This window comes from Lucilia sericata, unplaced genomic scaffold (assembly GCF_015586225.1).
Source record: "Lucilia sericata isolate MDLA Ls3-8-SP2 unplaced genomic scaffold, ASM1558622v1 Contig003991F_arrow, whole genome shotgun sequence".
In the NCBI taxonomy this organism is placed as follows: domain Eukaryota; kingdom Metazoa; phylum Arthropoda; class Insecta; order Diptera; family Calliphoridae; genus Lucilia; species Lucilia sericata.
Window position 1 is genome coordinate 3,146 of NW_023997108.1, and position 23,522 is coordinate 26,667.

At 30.6% G+C, this 23,522-nt stretch overlaps 1 protein-coding gene and 2 pseudogenes across 1 annotated transcript; 2 read left to right on the top strand and 1 right to left on the bottom strand.

The window, feature by feature from the left end:
• The first annotated feature begins 217 nt into the window (after positions 1-217).
• LOC119615076 lies at positions 218-7,820 on the top strand (annotated as a pseudogene).
• Positions 7,821-8,383: 563 nt separating this feature from the next.
• LOC119615077 lies at positions 8,384-19,260 on the top strand (annotated as a pseudogene).
• Positions 19,261-20,406: 1,146 nt separating this feature from the next.
• LOC119615078 (salivary plasminogen activator alpha 1-like) lies at positions 20,407-21,567 on the bottom strand (the record flags this gene model as incomplete). The annotated part of the gene is given in 5 exon segments (XM_037971151.1): positions 20,407-20,778; positions 20,781-20,931; positions 20,995-21,298; positions 21,363-21,444; positions 21,447-21,567. Coding segments are annotated over 5 exon segments (861 nt in total), but the record flags the coding sequence as incomplete, so codon positions are not given.
• Between the last annotated feature and the right edge of the window lie 1,955 nt (positions 21,568-23,522).

Here is a 23,522-nt window from a genome sequence, read left to right on the forward strand (position 1 = left end):
TGAGATTAGATTATTTTATGGATGTTAAAATTTGAAAATATTCGACTCTCCTACTAAATGTAATAGTAAATATAACGGGTAAAATATCATATCAATTTATTTTGATTGTTTGGAAAGCAAAAAAAAAAAAAAAAAAAAAGATAGGCAAGCAAAATATCATTTTAATAAAAAACAATATTAATATAAATAAGTACTTATATTTAATATTATTATTATTTATATATAGCAGTTGATTAATTTGTTCAGACGATTAAAATATTTCGTCTCTTTTAACGTTTATTAGTTGCCAAACCTTTAACCGAGCAACACGATTTTGTTATAACACATTTCTACGGTTAAAGGAGAAAATCATTTTCAAAATGTTTAAATGGAATTTATCTTGGATTTTGGTTTTGAGTTTTGTATTGCTATTGCAAATTAATGGCATATGTGAGTATTAAATAATTATTTTAAAATTCAATACATTTTTATATATATTTTTTTAACAAATTTCAGTGGCTGGCACTTCTCCTTTGGATTTTTTGAAATCTGCTAAACCCACAGATCCCAGAATTATCAATGGCACTGAGGCCACTTTGAATGCAACTATGCATCAAGTCTCTGTTAGACGTCGTTTGAATGATGGCTATTTCTTTGGTACTGGTCATATATGCGGTGGAGCTTTGATTTCCGAAAATGTGGTCTTAAGTGCTGCTCATTGTTTGTGAAGTAAGTAATTTAGAGAGAAAAGAAGTGGGGCAGACAATTAGGTTTTTAGTTAAATTTGGATTGAAATGTTTACACAACATTTCTAAGTTTCTATTGAAACTAAATTGATATTCTGTGTTCCTACGGTAGGTTAGTAGTTAGTGTTCTAGTGTGTCTACAATTGCAAATACTTATCAGATCTCAAAATTTCGTTGCACACCCGAAATAAGAGCGTCCACTGAGAGCGCATGGAATTGGAGTACCACAAAAAGTACCAGAAAGTTAACTTTGGTTTTTAGGTTCAATATTATAAAATTTTCAAATAGTACCAGTTAAAGAACGAAAAAGTATCAAAAATAATTATTCTTGAGTTTCAATACATTAGACTCCTATATGATCAATATTGTAGAAACATTTTCTCTTAAAGAACGAAAAGTACAAAAAATCCTTTCCTACAGATTTTCACGCTCTCACGGCTCTGAATGTTATTTTTATACCCTACACCACTTTATTGGGGAGGGTATATTGGATTTGTGCTGATGTTTGTAACATACAAAAATATTCGTCCTAGACCCACCTTAAAGTATACCAATCGGCTTCTGAGTCGATTAAGCTATGTCCGTCCGTCCGTCCGTCTGGCTGGCTGGCTGTCCATGTAAACCTTGTGCGCAAGGTACAGGTCGCAATTTTCAAGATAATTGGATGAAATTTGGCATGCACGTTTTATTTGACCCAAGGACGAAGCCTATTGAAAATGGTTTAAAATCGGTCCATTATTTCACCTAGCCCCATACGGCATAACTAAGTTTTATAGAAGTCCTGATGACCCTGCCAAAATTTGATAAAGATCGGGCCCAATTTGATAAAGATCGGGCCCAATTTGACCCTAGCTCCCATACAAAGTCCCCTTCAGAAATTACTTGAATGTCCGAAATTAACTTATAAACACAAATATCGCGATGAAATTCAGCACAATAAAATATTATATAAATATAATATATTCACAAAATTTTATCGGGCTTGGTCCATATTTGCCCCTAGCCCCCATATAAAGCCTCTTTCAGAAAATAAGTTTTTCATCCATAAATTGCTTAAATGTATCGGAACAAGGGAATATTGATGATAAATGCTTTATTATGAAAATAAATCACATTTAATATTCATAACTGGTGTAGGGTATCATATGGTCGGCCACGCCCGACTATACTTTCTTACATGTTAAATAATAAAAAGAAGAAAGAAAAAGTAGCAAAAGTTCTCTCTTATAGATTCTTAATATAATACCTGTTAAAGAAGGAAAAAGTACCAAGAAAGAGTTCTTGGTACCACGATTTTAAATTTTTTATTAAAATTTCAGAGGTTTTCTCTGATTTGTGCTCATATCTCCATTATTTATGGAGCGATTTTGCTGATTTTAAATATCTATCTTCTCGGAAGCATGTCTAACAGAATTATTTAATATTTGGATCCAGAAGATATTTGGGGTTTTCAGAAAATTGATTTCAACAAAACTGCAGAAGAACAGACATATAGACTCCAAAAGGATCCAGAATAACAATATATAATTTAAAGGGTCGGAAAGTAATATCGTAGAAATGGCATATATGTTTTTGATTTTAGCTTTGCACAGTTTTTAAAGTTTTTTCAAAGTATTTTATATAGGAACCGCATTATAAAGGCCTCAGCTTCTAAATCCGTTCAGAAACTTAAAATCGGTTGGGATTTCAACTATGTTACTGCCATTTAAAAATCTAGATTTTTGGTGAAAGTCCCATTTTTAGATGAAAATTTGTTTTTAGTGAAAGATCGATCTAGACTTTTATGAAAAAATGGGTTTTATGAGACATCAAGGTTGAAAATGCAAATTCCACTAAAACCTTGAGATTTTGCTAAAATTTTGTAGTTCTAAAAATTCGAAATTTTAAAATTTTTTTTTTGGAAGTTTCATCTTATTCTGGGTCCTATATTAAACATAAATTTTCCGTTGAATTGAAGATAATTTTTTTGTTCAAATCGTAAAGTTATATTGTTCGGAAAGGTGACAGTTTAGAAAAGTATTCGAAATATGTTTTATAGTTATTTGGAAACTTAAGTAAATTTTCAACACACACTTAAGTAGGGAAATGTCTTCCTGAAAAAGTTAATACTTAAAACATTTTGATAAGATAATTTAAAACAAGTTTACATAAATATTTACTTATAATATTATTTTTCATTTCCGCTCTCTTTTAGTTACAATATGGCTGAACCTGATGGTACATTTTTACCAGACGAAGATTTCATTGTGGTCATGGGAAATCTTGATCGTTTTGAATACAACAACAATACCCTAGTATTTGATATAATAAAAATAGTAAAAAAGTCCCACAATTTAATTTAAGCACCTTTGACGATGATATAGTCCTAATAATGTTAAATGGTACAGTACCTGCTAGACATCCCACCATTAGGCCAATAATACTCAATGATGCACCTTTGGCTAATAATACCATATGTCAGGCTACCGGTTGGGTGGTAATACCGAAGATGTAAGTTTTTCTACATAGAACATTATATATCCTTATCTAATATATTTTATAATAGGGTTATCCTCCCGACTTCCTCAGAACTGTGGATTTGCCCATTATAGATGTAAATGATTGTCGTAAAAAAACCGAATATGGTTCGGCGATACATGACGGTATGATTTGTGCCGGTTATTTGCAAGGTGAAAAAGATGCTTGTCAAGGTGATTCTGGTGGTCCTTTGGTATGTTTGGGTCGTCAAGCTGGTGTTATTTCATGGGGTCAAGGTTGTGCTCAACCTAGAAATCCTGGTGTTTATACGGATGTAGCTTTTTTTAAAAATTGGATATTAAATGAAACAGCTTTTAATAATGGTACTTTGCCAAAATTTGCTCCTGGTAGCAATGGTTGTTTCGGGTTTAAGTTGTTCAGTATTTTTAGTTAGTTTAATGTTGGTATTTAATTTTGTTATAGTGAAATGAAATGAGTAAATAAATAAATAAGTAGTAATAAAATTAGTGAATATATTCATTTCTTTCCTATAAGACGAAAATGTTAAATTCACCCAAAAATTGCTATTTTTTAAATGGAATAATCAAGTCTGATTACTACATTGATTGTTTACCATTTAAGAAAAAAAACTTGGAAGTTGATACCAAATTTTATTTTTAAAAAAATAACTACAAATTTACCAAAAATGTAGCCTGAGTATAATCCGACGAGAAGAAAAGTAATATGTTTGGAACTAGGAGAATCATAATTTGTCATTTCTGTCTTATACTTTTATATACCCAGTATAAACATGGTAATGACTTGTACTTTCTCAACAACATACTTTTCAATGACTACTACATACCGTATGCATTACATAGGAATCTAGTAATGACTTATAAATAATACATTATGTAAGTACTTACTTGTCAGTGATGACATATTGTTTTCGAAATTTGTTTTTAACACAAACGAAAAAAATAGTTTTTGTGAAAACTAATAGTAGACGCAGTGGACTTATCCTCGTAGATATTTTTTTCTTAGAAACAAAACTATGTACTTACTTTACTCCCTATTTGTAAGCGACCGTGGTAAGTACTTGCCTCCAATGTCATCCCTGTGTTAAAATAATAACTTTAAATGCTATTGTGTAAGTAAATTTCAGCATTTTAACCCTTTACTTTTCAATGTAAGTTTTTGCTGGGTACAGTCACATTCTCTAATCGGCCCACGTTACGTTTGCAGTAAATAAACTTTATTTTCTTAATTTTCCGTTAAAAAAAGCTTAACAAAAGCTTTTCGGATTAAAGCTTAATTTAAACAGTAATGACAGTGGTACGGACAGATCGTTTGCTCAAATTAATTTAAAAATTAAGGAATTCAAATTTCAAAATGTTTTAAATTCAAGTTTTTTAAACCCCAACAATATCCAATCGATTTTTATAAATATTATACAATTCACATTAATATTTTTGAAAATTGAAGAATATAATCAAAACAGCTAAATATTCAACGGCTTTTTAGACAATATTCTCAAATTAAAAAAATATTGAAATTCGGTTAATATCATAGATTTTTATATAAATACCTATTGAAATTACGAGATTCTGGTGAAAACATTTTTAAATTTTAGTGAAAAATCGAGAAAAATTTTAGTAAAAAAAGCGAGATTTTGGTGAAATGTCGAAGTTCTGGTGAAAAATTAAGACAGATTTTTGAAAAACATTGAGATTTTGTAGAAATATTGAAATGGAAAAATACGAATTTGGCTGAACAATTCAGAAAATCGAGATTTGAAAGAAATTCGGGAAATATAGATGTTGAATGAGAATTCATGTTTCGGTGAAATAGGTGAAGTGTCAAATTGGACTGAATGAAACTTTGAAATTCAAAAAACATTTTCATTTTTAAAGGGAAATCCATATTTTGGACAAATATTTTGGGTGCGTTGATTCAATCTAGACTTTTAAAAATAATTTGTTTATAGCGATTTTGTTGAAATATATAACAAATTTTATGAAATTTAATGAAAAATACGGATTTGGTGGAATATTTTAAAAACAACTAGATTTCGACAAAAATGTTAGAAACATATCTGGATGTTAATGCTTCATTATAGTTAAAAAAATCGAGATTTCGACAAAAGCCAAAATTTAGATATAATAAATATTGAGTATTTAATGAAATCCGGAACATTGGGTTTTAAAGAAAGCAACCAACACATAAAACCCGAACAAACCTTAGCATAGTAGACCGAGGTGTTCTTTTGATATATGTATATACCTACATATTTCTTATCTTGGAAAGCCCAAATATAAACATTCAACGACCGTAAATAGATTGATTTGTATTTGTACGCATTTTCATTCATTACTTTAAATTTAAAATATTTTTAAGTAGTTTTAGCTAAATTTAGAAAATTTTGTTATGAGATAATAAATTTTATTGTATAAAAATTCCATAGGAGATTATAATAATTTTGATTGCTATAGTTATAGATTTAATAACAGGAATTTACTTAAGTACCTTGAATACAATTCAGAAAGCTACTAATACAAACTTCTGTTATAATACCAATACCCCCCCAATAATTACACAGACCAACAAAATTAAGGTTTATAAAAGCTTTTGAAATCAATTTTATTGATTTTAATGCATTTTTAATCTGCTGAAACCGAATTTGATATCTGTATTTCTCTATCACCTCTATCACTTTTCTCGCAAAATGACATCGAATACGCTATATAATGAAGATTAAAACTCACAATTACGTTAGTTATTTTTTTCATCGTTGGCCTGTGTAATTATTTAAAAAGAGTTGTTATAAAGTGTAACAGGAAATCTGAAACCTTAGATCATTGTAATCATAAAGTCCACATCTAGTTTTCTAATCGGGTATTTCTATTGTAAAATGTGAATTGCAGACGGAATAGACAAGGAAGGTGGCGACGGGCAGGGAGCAGAAAAGGAGAAAAGAAGGGAAAGAAGAAAGGGAGGGCAGGCGGGAGCAAGGGAAGGAAGAGGGGAGAACGGAAAGAGAGAAAAGGAGAAAAAGCGAAGAAAACAAGAAAAGAAAACGGGGCAGACAGGGGAAGGGCGGAGAGAGGGGAGGAGGGCGACAGGGGGCCGAGGAGGGCCAGGAAACAGGGGCAAGGAGGGCGAGAGCGAGCGAGCGAGCGAGCGAGCGAGCGAGCGAGCGAGCGAGCGAGCGAGCGAGCGAGCGAGCGAGGGAGCGAGCGAGCGAGCGAGAGCGAGCGAGCAGCGAGCGAGCGAGCGAGCGAGCGAGCGAGCGAGCGAGCGAGCGAGCGAGCGAGCGAGGAGCGAGCGAGCGAGCGAGCGAGCGAGCGAGCGAGCGAGCGAGCGAGCGAGCGAGCGAGCGAGCGAGCGAGCGAGCGAGCGAGCGAGAGAGCGAGAGAGGACGAGCGAGCGAGCGAGCGAGCGAGCGAGCGAGCGAGCGAGAGAGAGCGAGCGAGCGAGCGAGCGAGCGAGCGGAGCGAGCGAGCGAGCGAGCGAGAGAGCAGCGAGCAGAGCGAGAGAGCGAGCGAGCGAGCGAGAGAGCGAGCGAGCGAGCGAGCGAGAGAGAGAGCGAGCGAGCGAGCGAGCGAGCGAGCGAGCGAGCGAGCGAGCGAGCGAGGAGCGAGCGAGCGAGCGAGCGAGCGGAGAGCGAGGGAGCGAGCGCGAGAGAGCGAGCGAGCGAGCGAGCGAGCGAGCGAGCGAGCGAGAGAGCGAGCGAGCAGGGCGAGCGAGCGAGCGAGGAGCGAGCGAGCGAGCGAGCGAGCAAGCGAGCGAGAGCGAGAGAGCGAGCGAGCGAGCGAGCGAGCGAGCGAGCGATCGAGCGAGCGAGCGAGCGAGCGAGCGAGCGAGCGAGCAGCGAGCTAGCAGCGAGCGAGCGAGCGAGCGAGCGAGCAGCGAGCTAGCGAGCGAGCTAGCGAGCAGAGAGCTAGCGAGCGAGCGAGCGAGCGAGCGAGCGAGCTATCGAGCGATCTATCTAGCGATATCTATCTATATCTATCTAGCTATCGAGCGAGCTATCGATCTATCTAGCATCATCGATCTATCTATCTATCTATCTATCTATCTATCTATATCTCTATCTATCTATCTATCTATCCATTAATCAATCTATCTATATTCAAGGGATCTTGAGAAGTGTTCCCGGTAAGTTATAAAATGATCTGTTAGATGGCGTCGTTGTACACATTTTTGTCTGAGTGTATATACATAGTTCTTTGCTTGAAAAGTCCACATGTCTCATCAAGGGCTTGCAACGAAGGCTGAGCCGCATTAGTATTTTTATACAGTAAATACAATTTCCTATCCATTGTTATATAATACGTCTATCTTATCTATTCCACGTGTCAAATCAATTAGCACTACCGCTCGTGCCCTTAACATTCGTAAAATTTAAACAAGATTTCAGTTATCGTCTATTCAGATTAAAATATTACGCATAGGCTGAGTAAATAGGCTTTGAAGTCTAAAAAAAAAAAAAATATATTATTTTATTCTTTAACCTAATTTTTTATAACAAAAAAAAAAAAAAAAAAAAACTAGACTCAAAACATACAAAGTGCAATTTGAATAAAATATAAATGATTTTGGTTTATTTACCTTTTTAGCGATGAGGCACGCTTCTGAAAATAACAACAAAGAATATATTTTAATAAATATGTTTAAAAGTGTATTTAAGAAAACAAAGCATAAATGAAAAGGTAAACAAAGTAATTATCAGTATAAAATTATAAAAGAATTATAAAATTTTCTAACAACAATACAAAAAGGAGCTACTTGAAGTAAAACAAGCATTAGAAACAGTGGCTAAGTTGTTATAAAAAAATAATAAAATCGATATATAAAAGTAAATAATATCTATCGGTTTTAAATAATCAAATGTATGATGGTAAGGGTTTTGTTAAACTTTGCATAAAAAGTCCCAGTTCGTATTACGGTAAGGTCTGAAAGTAAATTTGAATGGAAGAAAATATTTATATGTATGTAGTCGTCTTCAAAAGTCTATTATTACTTATTATAAGAGTTTATAGTATTTTTGCTGATAACATTCTAACATTTAAAAATATTTTTTTTATTTTAAATTTCTTTTAGTCTTTATCAATATCGGACACAAACTTTATACACGAACGACAACAAACAATATTGTAGTATTAATTTTTTTGCAAATCCATCGAAGGTTTCTTTTAATAATAAATTTACCTCAAGTTTAATTAGTTGTTGACCTTAAATTTGAGCAGAGTGTTTAAGTAAAGCAAATTTTGGGCATAATTTTTTGTTGTTGAAAATTTAAGTAGTAAACATTTAAAAAAGTCCTTATAAAAATAAAAAATTAATTAAATTAACAAAATAAATTAAAAATGTATTCAAATGAAGATATGAGGAAAATCGCAAAAATCTTTATAGTGATTTTTCTATGCAGTGAAATGCAACCAAGTAAGTGTAATGGAAAGTAATAAGGATTTAAAAAAAATAATTAAAAAATTAGATGAATATTTTTTTTTTTTTGGAAATTTTCAAGTGATTTGAGTGAATTTTAAAATATTTTTTGAAAAAAGTACTTTTTAAAACTTTGAAGTCCTTTAAAAGGGGCATAGGATCACGAAATGAAAAACAAAAAAACGTAGTTTTTCTGCATTAAATTTATAGTTTCAGACGTATCCGGTTCGTGTCTAACGATTTTTTTCTCTTTTTGTTGAAATTCCTTTTAAGGATTACAATTTAAGTTTAAGATAATTGTTTAAATTCTCCTTCTCTAATCCTTTTAATGTGCAACTGGTGTTCTGCCGAGTCATTTCCCGACGTTACGCGAGTTCTTATCTATTTTTTTTATTACCTTAATATTCAATCGATAAGCCACTGTGTGACAAAGTTCAATTCCGGATGGCTATTGTCATTGATCATTTGTATCGGTCAAAGATATGACCCAATTATATCAGAAGATGTTGAAGCAACTTTTTAAACTATACTGAATATTCATACGATTTTTATCCATCGTGAATATTGTCATGATTTTAAGCTTCTATTGACGAAAAGAATGACCTTTGAACCTTTTCAAAAAAAAAAAAAATCTTACTAAAATAATATATTATATATATAATATACATGTTTCTGAGATTTTCTTTAAAAGATCAATTAAGAGTTCTATATTCGGTGTTTGTTGTGATTTTAATTCATTTCAATTTTAATAATATTTATTTATTTATATGCGGTATATTTTCGGAGTGAAAACGATGTGTTATCAAACTGAAAATGCTATGTTGTCAAACAGAAAGTTGCGTTGTCGAAATGATAACGAAATGAACTGTCGAAATCACGACGTTTCATTGCCGAAATGATACAAAGCATAATCAAAATGGCAACAATTCGTTGTTACAGTGACAACGATGCGTTGTTCAATTTACAACGGCGGTTGTCAAAATGATAACCGGGTGTTATTTAAATTTTATACCCATCCATTGTCTAAATGGTAACAAACGTGGTAAGCTCACTTTTGACGACGGATTGTAACAATTTCGGTACTTTTCTACCGTTTTTTCCCTCTGTGTATGTTTCTAAGTTCAATATTGCATTGGAAAAGTACCAAAAATTCTTTCCTACAAATTTTCATTCACTCAGGAATCTGAATGTTTTATTTTAAGTTTCAATATGAGAATTTAAAAAGTACCTTTTGAAGAACGAAAAAGCACCAAAAGTCCCTTCTTATTTGTTCTCATTTACTCCGCTCTCTATATGCTTAATTTCATGTTTTAGATTCAATATTATAGGAAATTCAAAAGGTACCTTTTGAAGAATGAAAAAGTACCAAAAGGTACCAGAGTTACAAAAAACACTCCATTAGAATATTTAATTTTTCAAATTATAAAATTATTTTTATTTACCCTCTTTGCTTAGTTTCTCACACACAATTTTCCATCTATGATTTTGACAATAATAAAACAACAATAGCAACACATATTTTCATGCGTAACGTGTTATTCTTGCTCAGTTTTATTTTTATTGTATGTTGTTGTTGTGTTTTGCTTTTGTCAAAACATGCATAATAATGCACATTTTTTGATGAAATTTTTAGAGGTTGTTTCGGATTTTTGCTCATATCTCCATTATTTATGAACTGATTTGGCTGATTTTAAATAGCGATCTTTTCGAAAGTATGTCTAACAGAATTATTGAAGATTTGTATCTCGAAGATATTTGGGGTTTTTAGAAAATAGATTTCAACAAACATACAGACAGACGGCCAAAGCTTAATCGACTCAGCTAGTACCGGAATATGTACCTAAACTTTATTGGGTCCGAAAATTATATTGTAGAAATTACAAACGGAATGATAAACGGGAGCAATTACCAACTTCGATAACAATTTACCTCTAATTCTTGTTAAACATCGTTTCTTTTACCAATAACAATGATCACTTTTTAGGACTCAAGAATTCTCTTGGCGGTATTCTAAATTCGGTGAATTTTATATAAAAGTTATTGTCCATTACAATACAATTACAAATTATATTCTAACCTAATTTCCGGAGCAGGATGGCGATGACCATACGCCCGTTGTAGTTTAGCAGTTTAAAGTCTCTGATGGGAATCGAATTCATCCAACCCCCACACTGATAGACTAGCACACTACCAACTAGCCTACCAAGGCACCCAAATTATATAAAAGTTATTTATGCTGAATTTCATTGTGATACTAATGGTTATAAGTTTAATTAACTTTCTGAGGGGAAATGTGGCCTGATCATTATGAAAATCGGCTGTATCATTTAATGTTTATATGTATTAGTTGTATCTGATTTAAAACGTGAACTTCATAGATAAAATCAATGTAAACGTATTCCTTGGATTGATATCTTGTAAACCTTAATTTTTTAAGACTTTTCTTTATTATTTTCATTATAAAACGTGTCAAAAATTTAAAAATATTAACTCTATGAAGTAAAATTCCAACAATAATTGATAACAAAAATATTAAAGAAAATTTTCCAAAAATACCCTGATATCTCTACAATTTATTTTTATTATTATAATTAAAAGATATTATAAATTTCCATTGCTAATGCAGTTTTCTAGTTAGTAACCAATAATTTGAAATCATTGTCAAGGTAGTGTTTTATATTAACAATTTATTAAAAAACCATAAAAAATTTAGAATTAAACAAGTAGGAAAGTATAGACGGGCATTGCCGACCATATAATACCCTACTACTCATGGTTTTTTAAAATTTTTATTTTTCACAAAGAAACTTTTATGTTGAATTTTACGTTAATTCCAAAGTATTTAAGTAATTTATTGATAAAAAACAAATTTTCTAAATGAGGCTTTATATAGGAGTATAGGTCAAACATGGGCCGATCCTCATTAAATTTGGGAAAAGGATATATTTTTAAATAATAGTTAATTATGTTGAGTTTCATTGCGATACAAATGGTTACAAGTCAATTTTAGACGTTTAAGATATTTTTTGAAGGGGGGTTTGTATGGGGGCTAGGGTCAAATAAGGGCCGATCATTACGAAAATCTGCAGTGTCATTTATACTTATATAAAACTTATTTGTGCCAATTTTATAGAGATAATAGTATATTTGACGTAATTATGGCATAAAAAGCCCAAATCGGGAGGTACGGTTGTATGGGGGCTAGGTGAAATAATGGACCGATTTCAATCATTTTCAATAGGCTTCGTCCTTGTGCCAAAAAACATGCTTGGTCCAAATTTCATCAAATTATCTTGAAAATTGCGGCCTGTAACTTGCGCACAAGGTTTACATGGACAGCCAGCCAGCCGGACAGACGGACGGACGGACATGTCTTAATCGACTTAAAATGTGATTCTGAGTCGATCGGTATACTTAAAGGTGGGTGTAGGACCAATATTTTTGTGTGTTACAAACATCAGCACAAACGTATAATACCCTCCCCACTATAGTGGTGTAGGGTATAAAAATTAATTTTATCTTTGCGAATAATCACAATAAGAATTTAGAGTTTAATTAAAACCAAATATATAACATATTTTGGTTTCTTTTCCATTAAGAACATCGTATGATTTTTGTTTATTAAAAAAATTTTAATAAATGATAAATAAAAATAACGGTTACCAAGCTGCAGGGGGTCTGTGTTATCAGTTTAAATATTTTTCCCAAACTTAAGTATTGTGGTAGGTAAAATAAATGAAAGAAATGAAAACAAAGTATTAATAAAATTTCCTTTCCAGCACGAGAAATGATAAGATTTTTGAGTTTCTTTGGAATTTAAATATTAGTGATGGTGTTAAAGAAAAGAGAGTAATCGAATAGAGAAATTTTAACGTTATAAGTTAAGCCCAATAGGGTTAAATCTATAGAATTTTTTTGGACTTAAACAAACCAACAGATATAGAAGTCATTCTAAGAAATCTTTTTTCAATTTATTTCAGGTGTCACCCAAAATAACTCCTATGAGCAACGTGTTTTATACTATAGTTCCAATGTTAATACAACAGAGGCCTCTTTCAATAATGCCCAACATCATGCCTCCATACGTTTGAAAGATCATGATAAAAATTTTGGTGATGGCCATATATGTTCAGGAGTTGTAATAGGTCCCTCGGTGGTCTTAACCACAGCTCAATGTGTTTACAAGTAAGAACAACTAAAAATCATAAAGATAATATTTAATTAATTGCATATATTTTCCGCTTAACAGTTATAATCAAAATAAACCTTATCATCCATCTGAATTAAAAGTAGTCTTGGCTTCTCTCAGTCGTTACCAACTGCAAGAACAAACACTTATCTATAGTGTGACTCACAGTTATCAACCCAAAACTTTTGACACCCTAAGACTACGTGATAATGTGGCCATTTTAATGTTGGAACGTGATATACCCGTTATGAATGAATATGTACAAGCGATTACTTTGCCTCAAGCCAAAGTATACAACACTAATTGGTATGATAAACAAAATGGTGGACAATTTAAGGTGACCACTTGGTTGAAGGACCCATGAAGTAAGTTTCTAATTTTTAAAATCAATTATTTAGATTTTAATGATAATCTTTTCTTTATACCAGGATTTACATTTAAATCATTTAATGTTGCTGAATGCTTCCCAAGTAAGTGATGAAACCTGTTTGCAGTATTATGGCAAAACTCTTTTCACCACCGGCATGTTGTGTGTCAATACCAATGAATCTTTACAAGAAGATTTTGGTTCTCCTTTATTTGTTGACAACAAATTAGTGGGTCTACGTAGTTTTGCCTCGGGTCATTATCTCCTGCCATTTACACAGATGTTTCGCATCATGCGAAATGGATACGTGAAATATTGGCGATGGTACTAATCAAAATAGTTCCATTTGGGGTTCGATGGGTTTTTTTTGCTATTGACCTATGTGGCCTTGAAACGCAGCAAATTTATGAAGTTTGTAAATAGTTAGTTTTGATAATATTATTATAGCAACTAAATTATTTATATATAGTTTTAAGTTTATCTCTCAGTTTAGTTTATTTTAAAATAATAGTTAATAAGTTTTTGCTAAGAGTACAAATAGAATCTGAAACTGTTTGAAATAGTTTTTGTATAAATATGAAAATAAAAAACATTTTTATAAAATCTTATTTATATGCATATAAAAAACTAGTTTTAGATTTAACTTTAGTTATGCATTTCCAAGAGTTCAAACTCGATTTATACAAAATTTTAATTTTATTTTATAGAAATTTAATTTTCTATAGAAAATCCATCAGTTTTCTATAGAAAAGTTTCAGATTTGTTTTGTTTAGAAAATCTCTCGATTAAGTTTTTATAGAAAATCTTTCGATCAGTTTTCTATAGAAATTTCTCGATCGGTTATCAATAGAAAATCTCTCGATCGCTTATCTATATAAAAGTTCTCCATCAGTTTTTCTATATAAAATCTCTCGATCAGTTTTCTACAGAATATCTCTCGATCAGTTTTCTTTAGAAAATCTCTCGATCGGTTATCTATATAAAATCTCTCCATCAGTTTTCTATACAAAATCTCTCGATTAGTTTTCTACAGAAAATCTCTCGATCAATTATCTATAGAAAATCTCTCGATCAGGTTCCTTTTAAAAAAATTCAATTTTCTTTAATTTAAAAACATTTATATTTATTAATTTGAATTTAAAACATTTATACTTGGGAAACTTTTTTCGAATTCGAAATTGAGTTTTAACTTTGTAGGTCTTTCAAACCCGGTTTCAATGACATATTAATACATGGTAGCGGCTTTTTTGAGTCAATTTCTTCCCGCTTTTTAATAACTTTTTTCAATATAATTCTAATATAAAATAATAAAACAAATGTATAAAGAAATATCTAAAATTTTAAACAGCATTATTACCCTGTTAAAAATATAGGAAAAAGGATAACGTATGAAAACGCAATAAAATGCTTCAAGAAATGATATTAAACTGGTGCCCATAAATAAACTGAAAATGCTTGCCGCAGCCACTAAAATTTAGGATAAAATATAGAAAATATAGAAAAAAGTAGGAACTTTATAAAAGCTAACTTACTTATAAATTCAGTTGTACTGAAAATGTTTAAAATACGAAATTGTAAAAGTGGCCAATATTGCAAATCGATAGTAAATTCAAAATAATCCCTTTTTATAGAATAATTAACGTTGTATTTTTGGTATAATATTTAATTCTTTCTCTGAATGGTTTGTAAAGTTATAAAAGTTGTAGGGTAGAGTTATACCTGTCCGAAATTTAGTACTTACGGTTCTTGTATTTCCGGCTTAGAAACATAAGTCGTACGATTACAATTGCTCAAACATTCCTTGCATACATGACGTCTGATGGTTAAATAATGAGTTCATAACAGACATATCATAACCCTACATATTTTCGTTTGTTGCCAATCTTTTGAACAAAGTAGTAAAGAGTTCTGAGATCTTTATAATTTCAGACTATTAATAATACACTACTAGGAAAACCATTGCAATGCTAAAAGTTGGTGTACAATTGCATAATTTAATAAATTGCTTTTGTATGACAATAATTATAACAAAACATCCTGATCATAGAAATTGTAGCAAATTCTTCATTCAACTCTTGTAGGAAATTTTTCATCAGAAAATATACATTTACGTTGTCTACGTAAAAATCGGTTCTCTTTTTAATTCAAAACTGTAACATAATTCATGTCTGACTCACCCCAAGTTTAATTTTCTATTTTTTTCTTCAGAGTATTGATTGACAATAGTGTAACCATATTCGGAAATTTGTTTTCGAGGACGCCATACATAGTTGGGATAATCAGTTAGGGAGAGTAAATTTACGTGGATCTTTAAGATACATCTAAGAGTAGAGGTTATGTTTTTGGGACAATATATAAAACTTTATTTAAAGTTTTATTCGTAAAATGTTCTTACCAAAAGTGCCGTTTCATTTCCATATAAAATTTTGAAACGTATAGTCCAGTCGTCATCGAATTCTGAAAATTCTTTATAAGGAACTTTAAGGGGATTTCTTAAAATAAAAAAATTTCATAATAAGATTTTTTTCTAACAAATTTAATATAGAAATTTTATCAAGAGATTTTATATAAAAAAATTCTCAGTATAAAATTGATCGAGAGATTTTTCATAGAAAAATGATCGAGATTTTTCATAGAAAAATGATCGACAGATTTCCATAAAAAATTATTCGAGAGATTTTGTGTAGAAAATTGATCGTGACATTTTCTATAGATCGACTAATGGTTTCGAAAAATTTTCTATAGAAAATAGATCGACTGATTTTTTATAGAAAATAGATCGAGAGTTTTCTATCGACAGACTGTCTAAGAAAATAGATCGAAAAATTTTCAATAGAAAATAGATCGAAAAAACTGATCGACAGATTTTCTATAGAAAAAAGATGGACAGATTTTCTATAGAAAATAGATCGACAGATTTTCTATAGAAAATAGATCGACAGATTTTCTATAGAAAATAGATCGACAGATTTTCTATAGAAAATAGATCGACAGATTTTCTATAGAAAATAGATCGACAGATTTTCTATAGAAAATAGATCGACAGATTTTCTATAGAAAATAGATCGACAGATTTTCCATAGAAAATAGATTGACAGACTTTCTATTGAATAGATTAAAAAATTTTCTATTGAAAATAGTTTGACAGACTTTCTTTAAAAAAAAAAAAAAATAGATCGAACGATTTTCTATAGAAAATACATCGACAGACTTTTTTAGAAAATAGATCGAACGATTTTCTATAGAAAATTGATCGACAGATTTTCTATAGAGAACTGATCGACAGATTTTCTATAGAGAACTGATCGACAGATTTTCTATAAAGAACTGATCGACAGATTTTCAATAGAAATGATCGACAGATTTTCTATAGAAATAGATCGACAGATTTTCTATAGAAAATAGATCGACAGATTTTCTATAGAAAATAGATCGACAGATTTTCTATAGAAAATAGATCGACAGATTTTCTATAGAAAATAGATCGACAGATTTTCTATAGAAAATAGATCGACAGATTTTCTATAGAAAATAGATCGACAGATTTTCTATAGAAAATAGATCGACAGATTTTCTATAGAAAATAGATCGACAGATTTTCTATAGAAAATAGATCGACAGATTTTCTATAGAAAAAGATCGAGATTTTCTATAGAAAAAGATCGACAGATTTTCTATAGAAAATGATCGACAGATTTTCTATAGAAAATAGATCGACTATTTTCTATAGAAAATAGATCGACAGATTTTCTATAGAAAATGTCGACAGATTTTCTATAGAAAATGTCGACAGTTTTCTATAGAAAATAGATCGACATTTTCTATAGAAAATCGTCGATCTTTCTATAGAAAATCCGTCGACTATTTTCTATAGAAAATCCGTCGATCTATTTTCTATAGAAAATCCGTCGATCTTTCTATAGAAAATCTGTCGATCTATTTTCTATAGAAAATCTGTCGATCTTTCTATAGAAAATCTGTCGATCTATTTTCTATAGAAAATCTGTCGATCTATTTTCTATAGAAAATCTGTCGATCTATTTTCTATAGAAAATCTGTCGATCATTTTCTATAGAAAATCTGTCGATCTATTTTCTATAGAAAATCTGTCGATCTATTTTCTATAGAAAATCTGTCGATCTGTTTTCTATAGAAAATGTCGATCTGTTTTCTATAGAAAATGTCGATCTATTTTCTATAGAAAATCTGTCGATCTTTTCTATAGAAAAATCTGTCGATCTATTTTCTATAGAAAATCTGTCGATCTATTTTCTATAGAAAATCTGTCGATCTATTTTCTATAGAAAATCTGTCGATCTATTTTCTATAGAAAATCTGTCGATCTATTTTCTATAGAAAATCTGTCGATCTATTTTCTATAGAAAATCTGTCGATCTATTTTCTATAGAAAATCTGTCGATCTATTTTCTATAGAAAATCTGTCGATCAGATTTCTATTGAAAATCTGTCGATCAGTTCTTTATAGAAAATCTGTCGATCAGTTCTCTATAGAAAATCTGTCGATCAGTTCTCTATAGAAAATCTGTCGATCAATTTTCTATAGAAAATCGTTCGATCTATTTTCTAAAGAAAGTCTGTCGATGTATTTTCTATAGAAAATCGTTCGATCTATTTTTTTTTTTTTTTGTAAAAAAGTCTGTCAAACTATTTTCAATAGAAAATTTTTTAATCTATTTTCAATAGAAAGTCTGTCAATCTATTTTCTATGGAAAATCTGTCGATCTATTTTCTATAGAAAATCTGTCGATCTATTTTCTATAGAAAATCTGTCGATCTATTTTCTATAGAAAATCTGTCGATCTATTTTCTATAGAAAATCTGTCGATCTATTTTCTATAGAAAATCTGTCGATCTATTTTCTATAGAAAATCTGTCGATCTATTTTCTATAGAAAATCTGTCCATCTTTTTTCTATAGAAAATCTGTCGATCAGTTTTTTCGATCTATTTTCTATTGAAAATTTTTCGATCTATTTTCTTAGACAGTCTGTCGATAGAAAACTCTCGATCTATTTTCTATAAAAAATCAGTCGATCTATTTTCTATAGAAAATTTTTCGAAACCATTAGTCGATCTATAGAAAATGTCACGATCAATTTTCTACACAAAATCTCTCGAATAATTTTTATGGAAAATCTGTCGATCATTTTTCTATGAAAAATCTCGATCATTTTTCTATGAAAAATCTCTCGATCAATTTTATACTGAGAATTTTTTTATATAAATCTCTTGATAAAATTTCTATATTAAATTTGTTAGAAAAAAATCTTATTATGAAATTTTTTTATTTTAAGAAATCCCCTTAAAGTTCCTTATAAGAATTTTCAGAATTCGATGACGACTGGACTATACGTTTCAAAATTTTATATGGAAATGAAACGGCACTTTTGGTAAGAACATTTTACGAATAAAACTTTAATAAAGTTTTATATATTGTACCCAAAAACATAACCTCTACTCTTAGATGTATCTTAAAGATCCACGTAATTTACTCTCCCTAACTGATTATCCCAACTATGTATGGCGTCCTCGAAAACAAATTTCCGAATATGGTTACACTATTGTCAATCAATACTCTGAAGAAAAAAATAGAAAATTAAACTTGGGGTGAGTCAGACATGAATTAATGTTACAGTTTTGAATTAAAAAGAGAACCGATTTTTTACGTAGACAACGTAAATGTATATTTCTGATGAAAAATTTCCCTACAAAGAGTTGAATGAAGAATTTGCTACAAATTTCTATGATCAGGATGTTTGTTATAATTATTGTCATACAAAGCAATTTATTAAATTATGCAATTGTACACCAACTTTTAGCATTGCAATGTTTCCTAGTAAGTGTATTATTAATAGTCTGAATTATAAAGATCTCAGAACTCTTTACTACTTTTGTTCAAAAGAATTGGCAAACAAAACGAAAATATGTAGGGTTAATGATATGTCATGTTATGAAACTCATTATTTAACCATCAGACGTCATGTATGCAAGGAATGTTTGAGCAATTGTAATCGTACGACTTATGTTTCTAAGCCGGAAATACAAGAACCGTAAGTACTAATTTCGGACAGGTATAACTCTACCTACAACTTTATAACTTTACACCATTTCAGAGAAAGAATTAAATATTATACCAAAAATACAACGTTAAATTATTCTATAAAAAGGGATTATTTTGAATTTACTATCGATTTGCAATATTGGCCACTTTTACAATTTCGTATTTTAAACATTTTCAGTACAACTGAATTTATAAGTAAGTTAGCTTTTATAAAGTTCCTACTTTTTTCTATATTTTCTATATTTTTATCCTAAATTTTAGTGGCTGCGGCAAGCATTTTCAGTTTATTTATGGGCACCAGTTTAATATCATTTCTTGAAGCATTTTATTGCGTTTTCATACGTTATCCTTTTTCCTATATTTTTAACAGGGTAATAATGCTGTTTAAAAATTTTAGATATTTCTTTATACATTTGTTTTATTATTTTATATTTAGAATTATATTGAAAAAGTTATTAAAAAGCGGGAAGAAATTGACTCAAAAAAGCCGCTACCATGTATTAATATGTCATTGAAACCGGGTTTGAAAGACCTACAAAGTTAAAACTCAATTTCGAATTCGAAAAAAGTTTCCCAAGTATAAATGTTTTAAATTCAAATTAATAAATATAAATGTTTTTTAAATTAAAGAAAATTGAATTTTTTTTAAAAGGAACCTGATCGAGAGATTTTCTATAGATAATTGATCGAGAGATTTTCTGTAGAAAACTAATCGAGAGATTTTGTATAGAAAACTGATGGAGAGATTTTATATAGATAACCGATCGAGAGATTTTCTAAAGAAAACTGATCGAGAGATATTCTGTAGAAAACTGATCGAGAGATTTTATATAGAAAACTGATGGAGAACAACTTTTATATAGATAAGCGATCGAGAGATTTTCTATTGATAACCGATCGAGAAATTTCTATAGAAAACTGATCGAAAGATTTTCTATAAAAACTTAATCGAGAGATTTTCTAAACAAAACAAATCTGAAACTTTTCTATAGAAAACTGATGGATTTTCTATAGAAAATTAAATTTCTATAAAATAAAATTAAAATTTTGTATAAATCGAGTTTGAACTCTTGGAAATGCATAACTAAAGTTAAATCTAAAACTAGTTTTTATATGCATATAAATAAGATTTTATAAAATTTTTTATTTTCATATTTATACAAAAACTATTTCAACAGTTTCAGATTCTATTTGTACTCTTAGCAAAAACTTATTAACTATTATTTTAAATAAACTAAACTGAGAGATAAACTTAAAACTATATATAAATAATTTAGTTGCTATAATAATATTATCAAAACTAACTATTTACAACTTCATAAATTTGCTGCGTTTCAAGGCCACATAGGTCAATAGCAAAAAACCCATCGAACCCCAAATGGAACTATTTTGATTAGTACCATCGCCAATAATTTCACGTATCCATTTCGCATGATGCGAAACATCTGTGTAAATGGCAGGAGATAAATGACCCGAGGCAAAACTACGTAGACCCACTAATTTGTTGTCACAAATAAAGGAGAACCAAAATCTTCTTGTAAAGATTCATTGGTATTGACACACAACATGCCGGTGGTGAAAAGAGTTTTGCCATAATACTGCAAACAGGTTTCATCACTTACTTGGGAAGCATTCAGCAACATTAAATGATTTAAATGTAAATCCTGGTATAAAGAAAAGATTATCATTAAAATCTAAATAATTGATTTTAAAAATTAGAAACTTACTTCATGGGTCTTCAACCAAGTGGTCACCTTAAATTGTCCACCATTTTGTTTATCATACCAATTAGTGTTGTATACTTTGGCTTGAGGCAAAGTAATCGCTTGTACATATTCATTCATAACGGGTATATCACGTTCCAACATTAAAATGGCCACATTATCACGTAGTCTTAGGGTGTCAAAAGTTTTGGGTTGATAACTGTGAGTCACACTATAGATAAGTGTTTGTTCTTGCAGTTGGTAACGACTGAGAGAAGCCAAGACTACTTTTAATTCAGATGGATGATAAGGTTTATTTTGATTATAACTGTTAAGCGGAAAATATATGCAATTAATTAAATATTATCTTTATGATTTTTAGTTGTTCTTACTTGTAAACACATTGAGCTGTGGTTAAGACCACCGAGGGACCTATTACAACTCCTGAACATATATGGCCATCACCAAAATTTTATCATGATCTTTCAAACGTATGGAGGCATGATGTTGGGCATTATTGAAAGAGGCCTCTGTTGTATTAACATTGGAACTATAGTATAAAAACACGTTGCTCATAGGAGTTATTTTGGGTGACACCTGAAATAAATTGAAAAAAGATTTCTTAGAATGACTTCTATATCTGTTGGTTTGTTTAAGTCCAAAAAAATTCTATAGATTTAACCCTATTGGGCTTAACTTATAACGTTAAAATTTCTCTATTCGATTACTCTCTTTCTTTAACACATCCATACTAATATTTAAATTCCAAAGAAACTCAAAAATCTTATCATTTCTCGTGCTGGAAAGGAAATTTTATTAATACTTTGTTTTCATTTCTTTCAATTTATTTTTACCTACCACAATACTTAAGTTTGGGAAAAATATTTTAAACTGATAACACAGACCCCCTGCAGCTTGGTAACCGTTATTTTTATTTATCATTTATTAAAATTTTTTTAATAAACAAAATCATACGATGTTCTTAATGGAAAAGAAACCAAAATATGTTATATATGTTTTAATTAAACTCTAAATTCTTATTGTGATTATTCGCAAAGATAAAATTAATTTTTTTACCCTACACCACTATAGTGGGGAGGGTATTATACGTTTGTGCTGATGTTTGTAACACACAAAAATATTGGTCCTACACCCACCTTTAAGTATACCGATCGACTCAGAATCACATTTTAAGTCGATTAAGACATGTCCGTGTCCGTCTGTCCGGCTGGCTGGCTGTCCATGTAAACCTTGTGCGCAAGTTACAGGCCGCAATTTTCAAGATAATTTGATGAAATTTGGACCAAGCATGTTTTTTGGCACAAGGACGAAGCCTATTGAAAATGATTGAAATCGGTCCATTATTTCACCTAGCCCCCATACAACCGTACTCCCGATTTGGGTTTTTATGCCATAATTACGTCAAATATACTATTATCTCTAAAAATTGGCACAAATAAGTTTTATATAAGTATAAATGACACTGCAGATTTTCGTAATGATCGGCCCTTATTTGACCCTAGCCCCCATACAAACCCCCCTTCAAAAAATATCTTAAACGTCTAAAATTGACTTGTAACCATTTGTATCGCAATGAAACTCAACATAATTAACTATATTTAAAAATATATCCTTTTCCCAAATTTAATGAGGATCGGCCCATGTTTGACCTATACTCCTATATAAAGCCTCATTTAGAAAATTTGTTTTTTTATCAATAAATTACTTAAATACTTTGGAATTAACGTAAAATTCAACATAAAAGTTTCTTTGTGAAAAATAAAAATTTTAAAAAACCATGAGTAGTAGGGTATTATATGGTCGGCAATGCCCGTCTATACTTTACTTGTTTTAATTCTAATTTTTTTATGGTTTTTTTAATTGTTAATATAAAACACTACCTTGACAATGATTTCAAATTATTGGTTACTAACTAGAAAACTGCATTAGCAATGGAAATTTATAATATCTTTTAATTATAATAATAAAAATAAATTGTAGAGATATCAGGGTATTTTTGGAAAATTTTCTTTAATATTTTTGTTATCAATTATTGTTGGAATTTTACTTCATAGAGTTAATATTTTTAAATTTTTGACACGTTTTATAATGAAAATAATAAAGAAAAGTCTTAAAAAAATTAAGGTTTACAAGATATCAATCCAAGGAATACGTTTACATTGATTTTATCTATGAAGTTCACGTTTTTAAATCAGATACAACTAATACATATAAACATTAAATGATACAGCCGATTTTCATAATGATCAGGCCACATTTCCCCTCAGAAAGTTAATTAAATTATAACCATTAGTATCACAATGAAATTCAGCATAAAATAACTTTTATATAATTTGGGTGCCTTGGTAGGCTAGTTGGTAGTGTGCTAGTCTATCAGTGTGGGGGTTGGATGAATTCGATTCCCATCAGAGACTTTAAACTGCTAAACTACAAGGGCGTATGGTCATCGCCATCCTGTTCCGGAAATTAGGTTAGAATATAATTTGTAATTGTTGTAATGGACAATAACTTTATATAAAATTCACCGAATT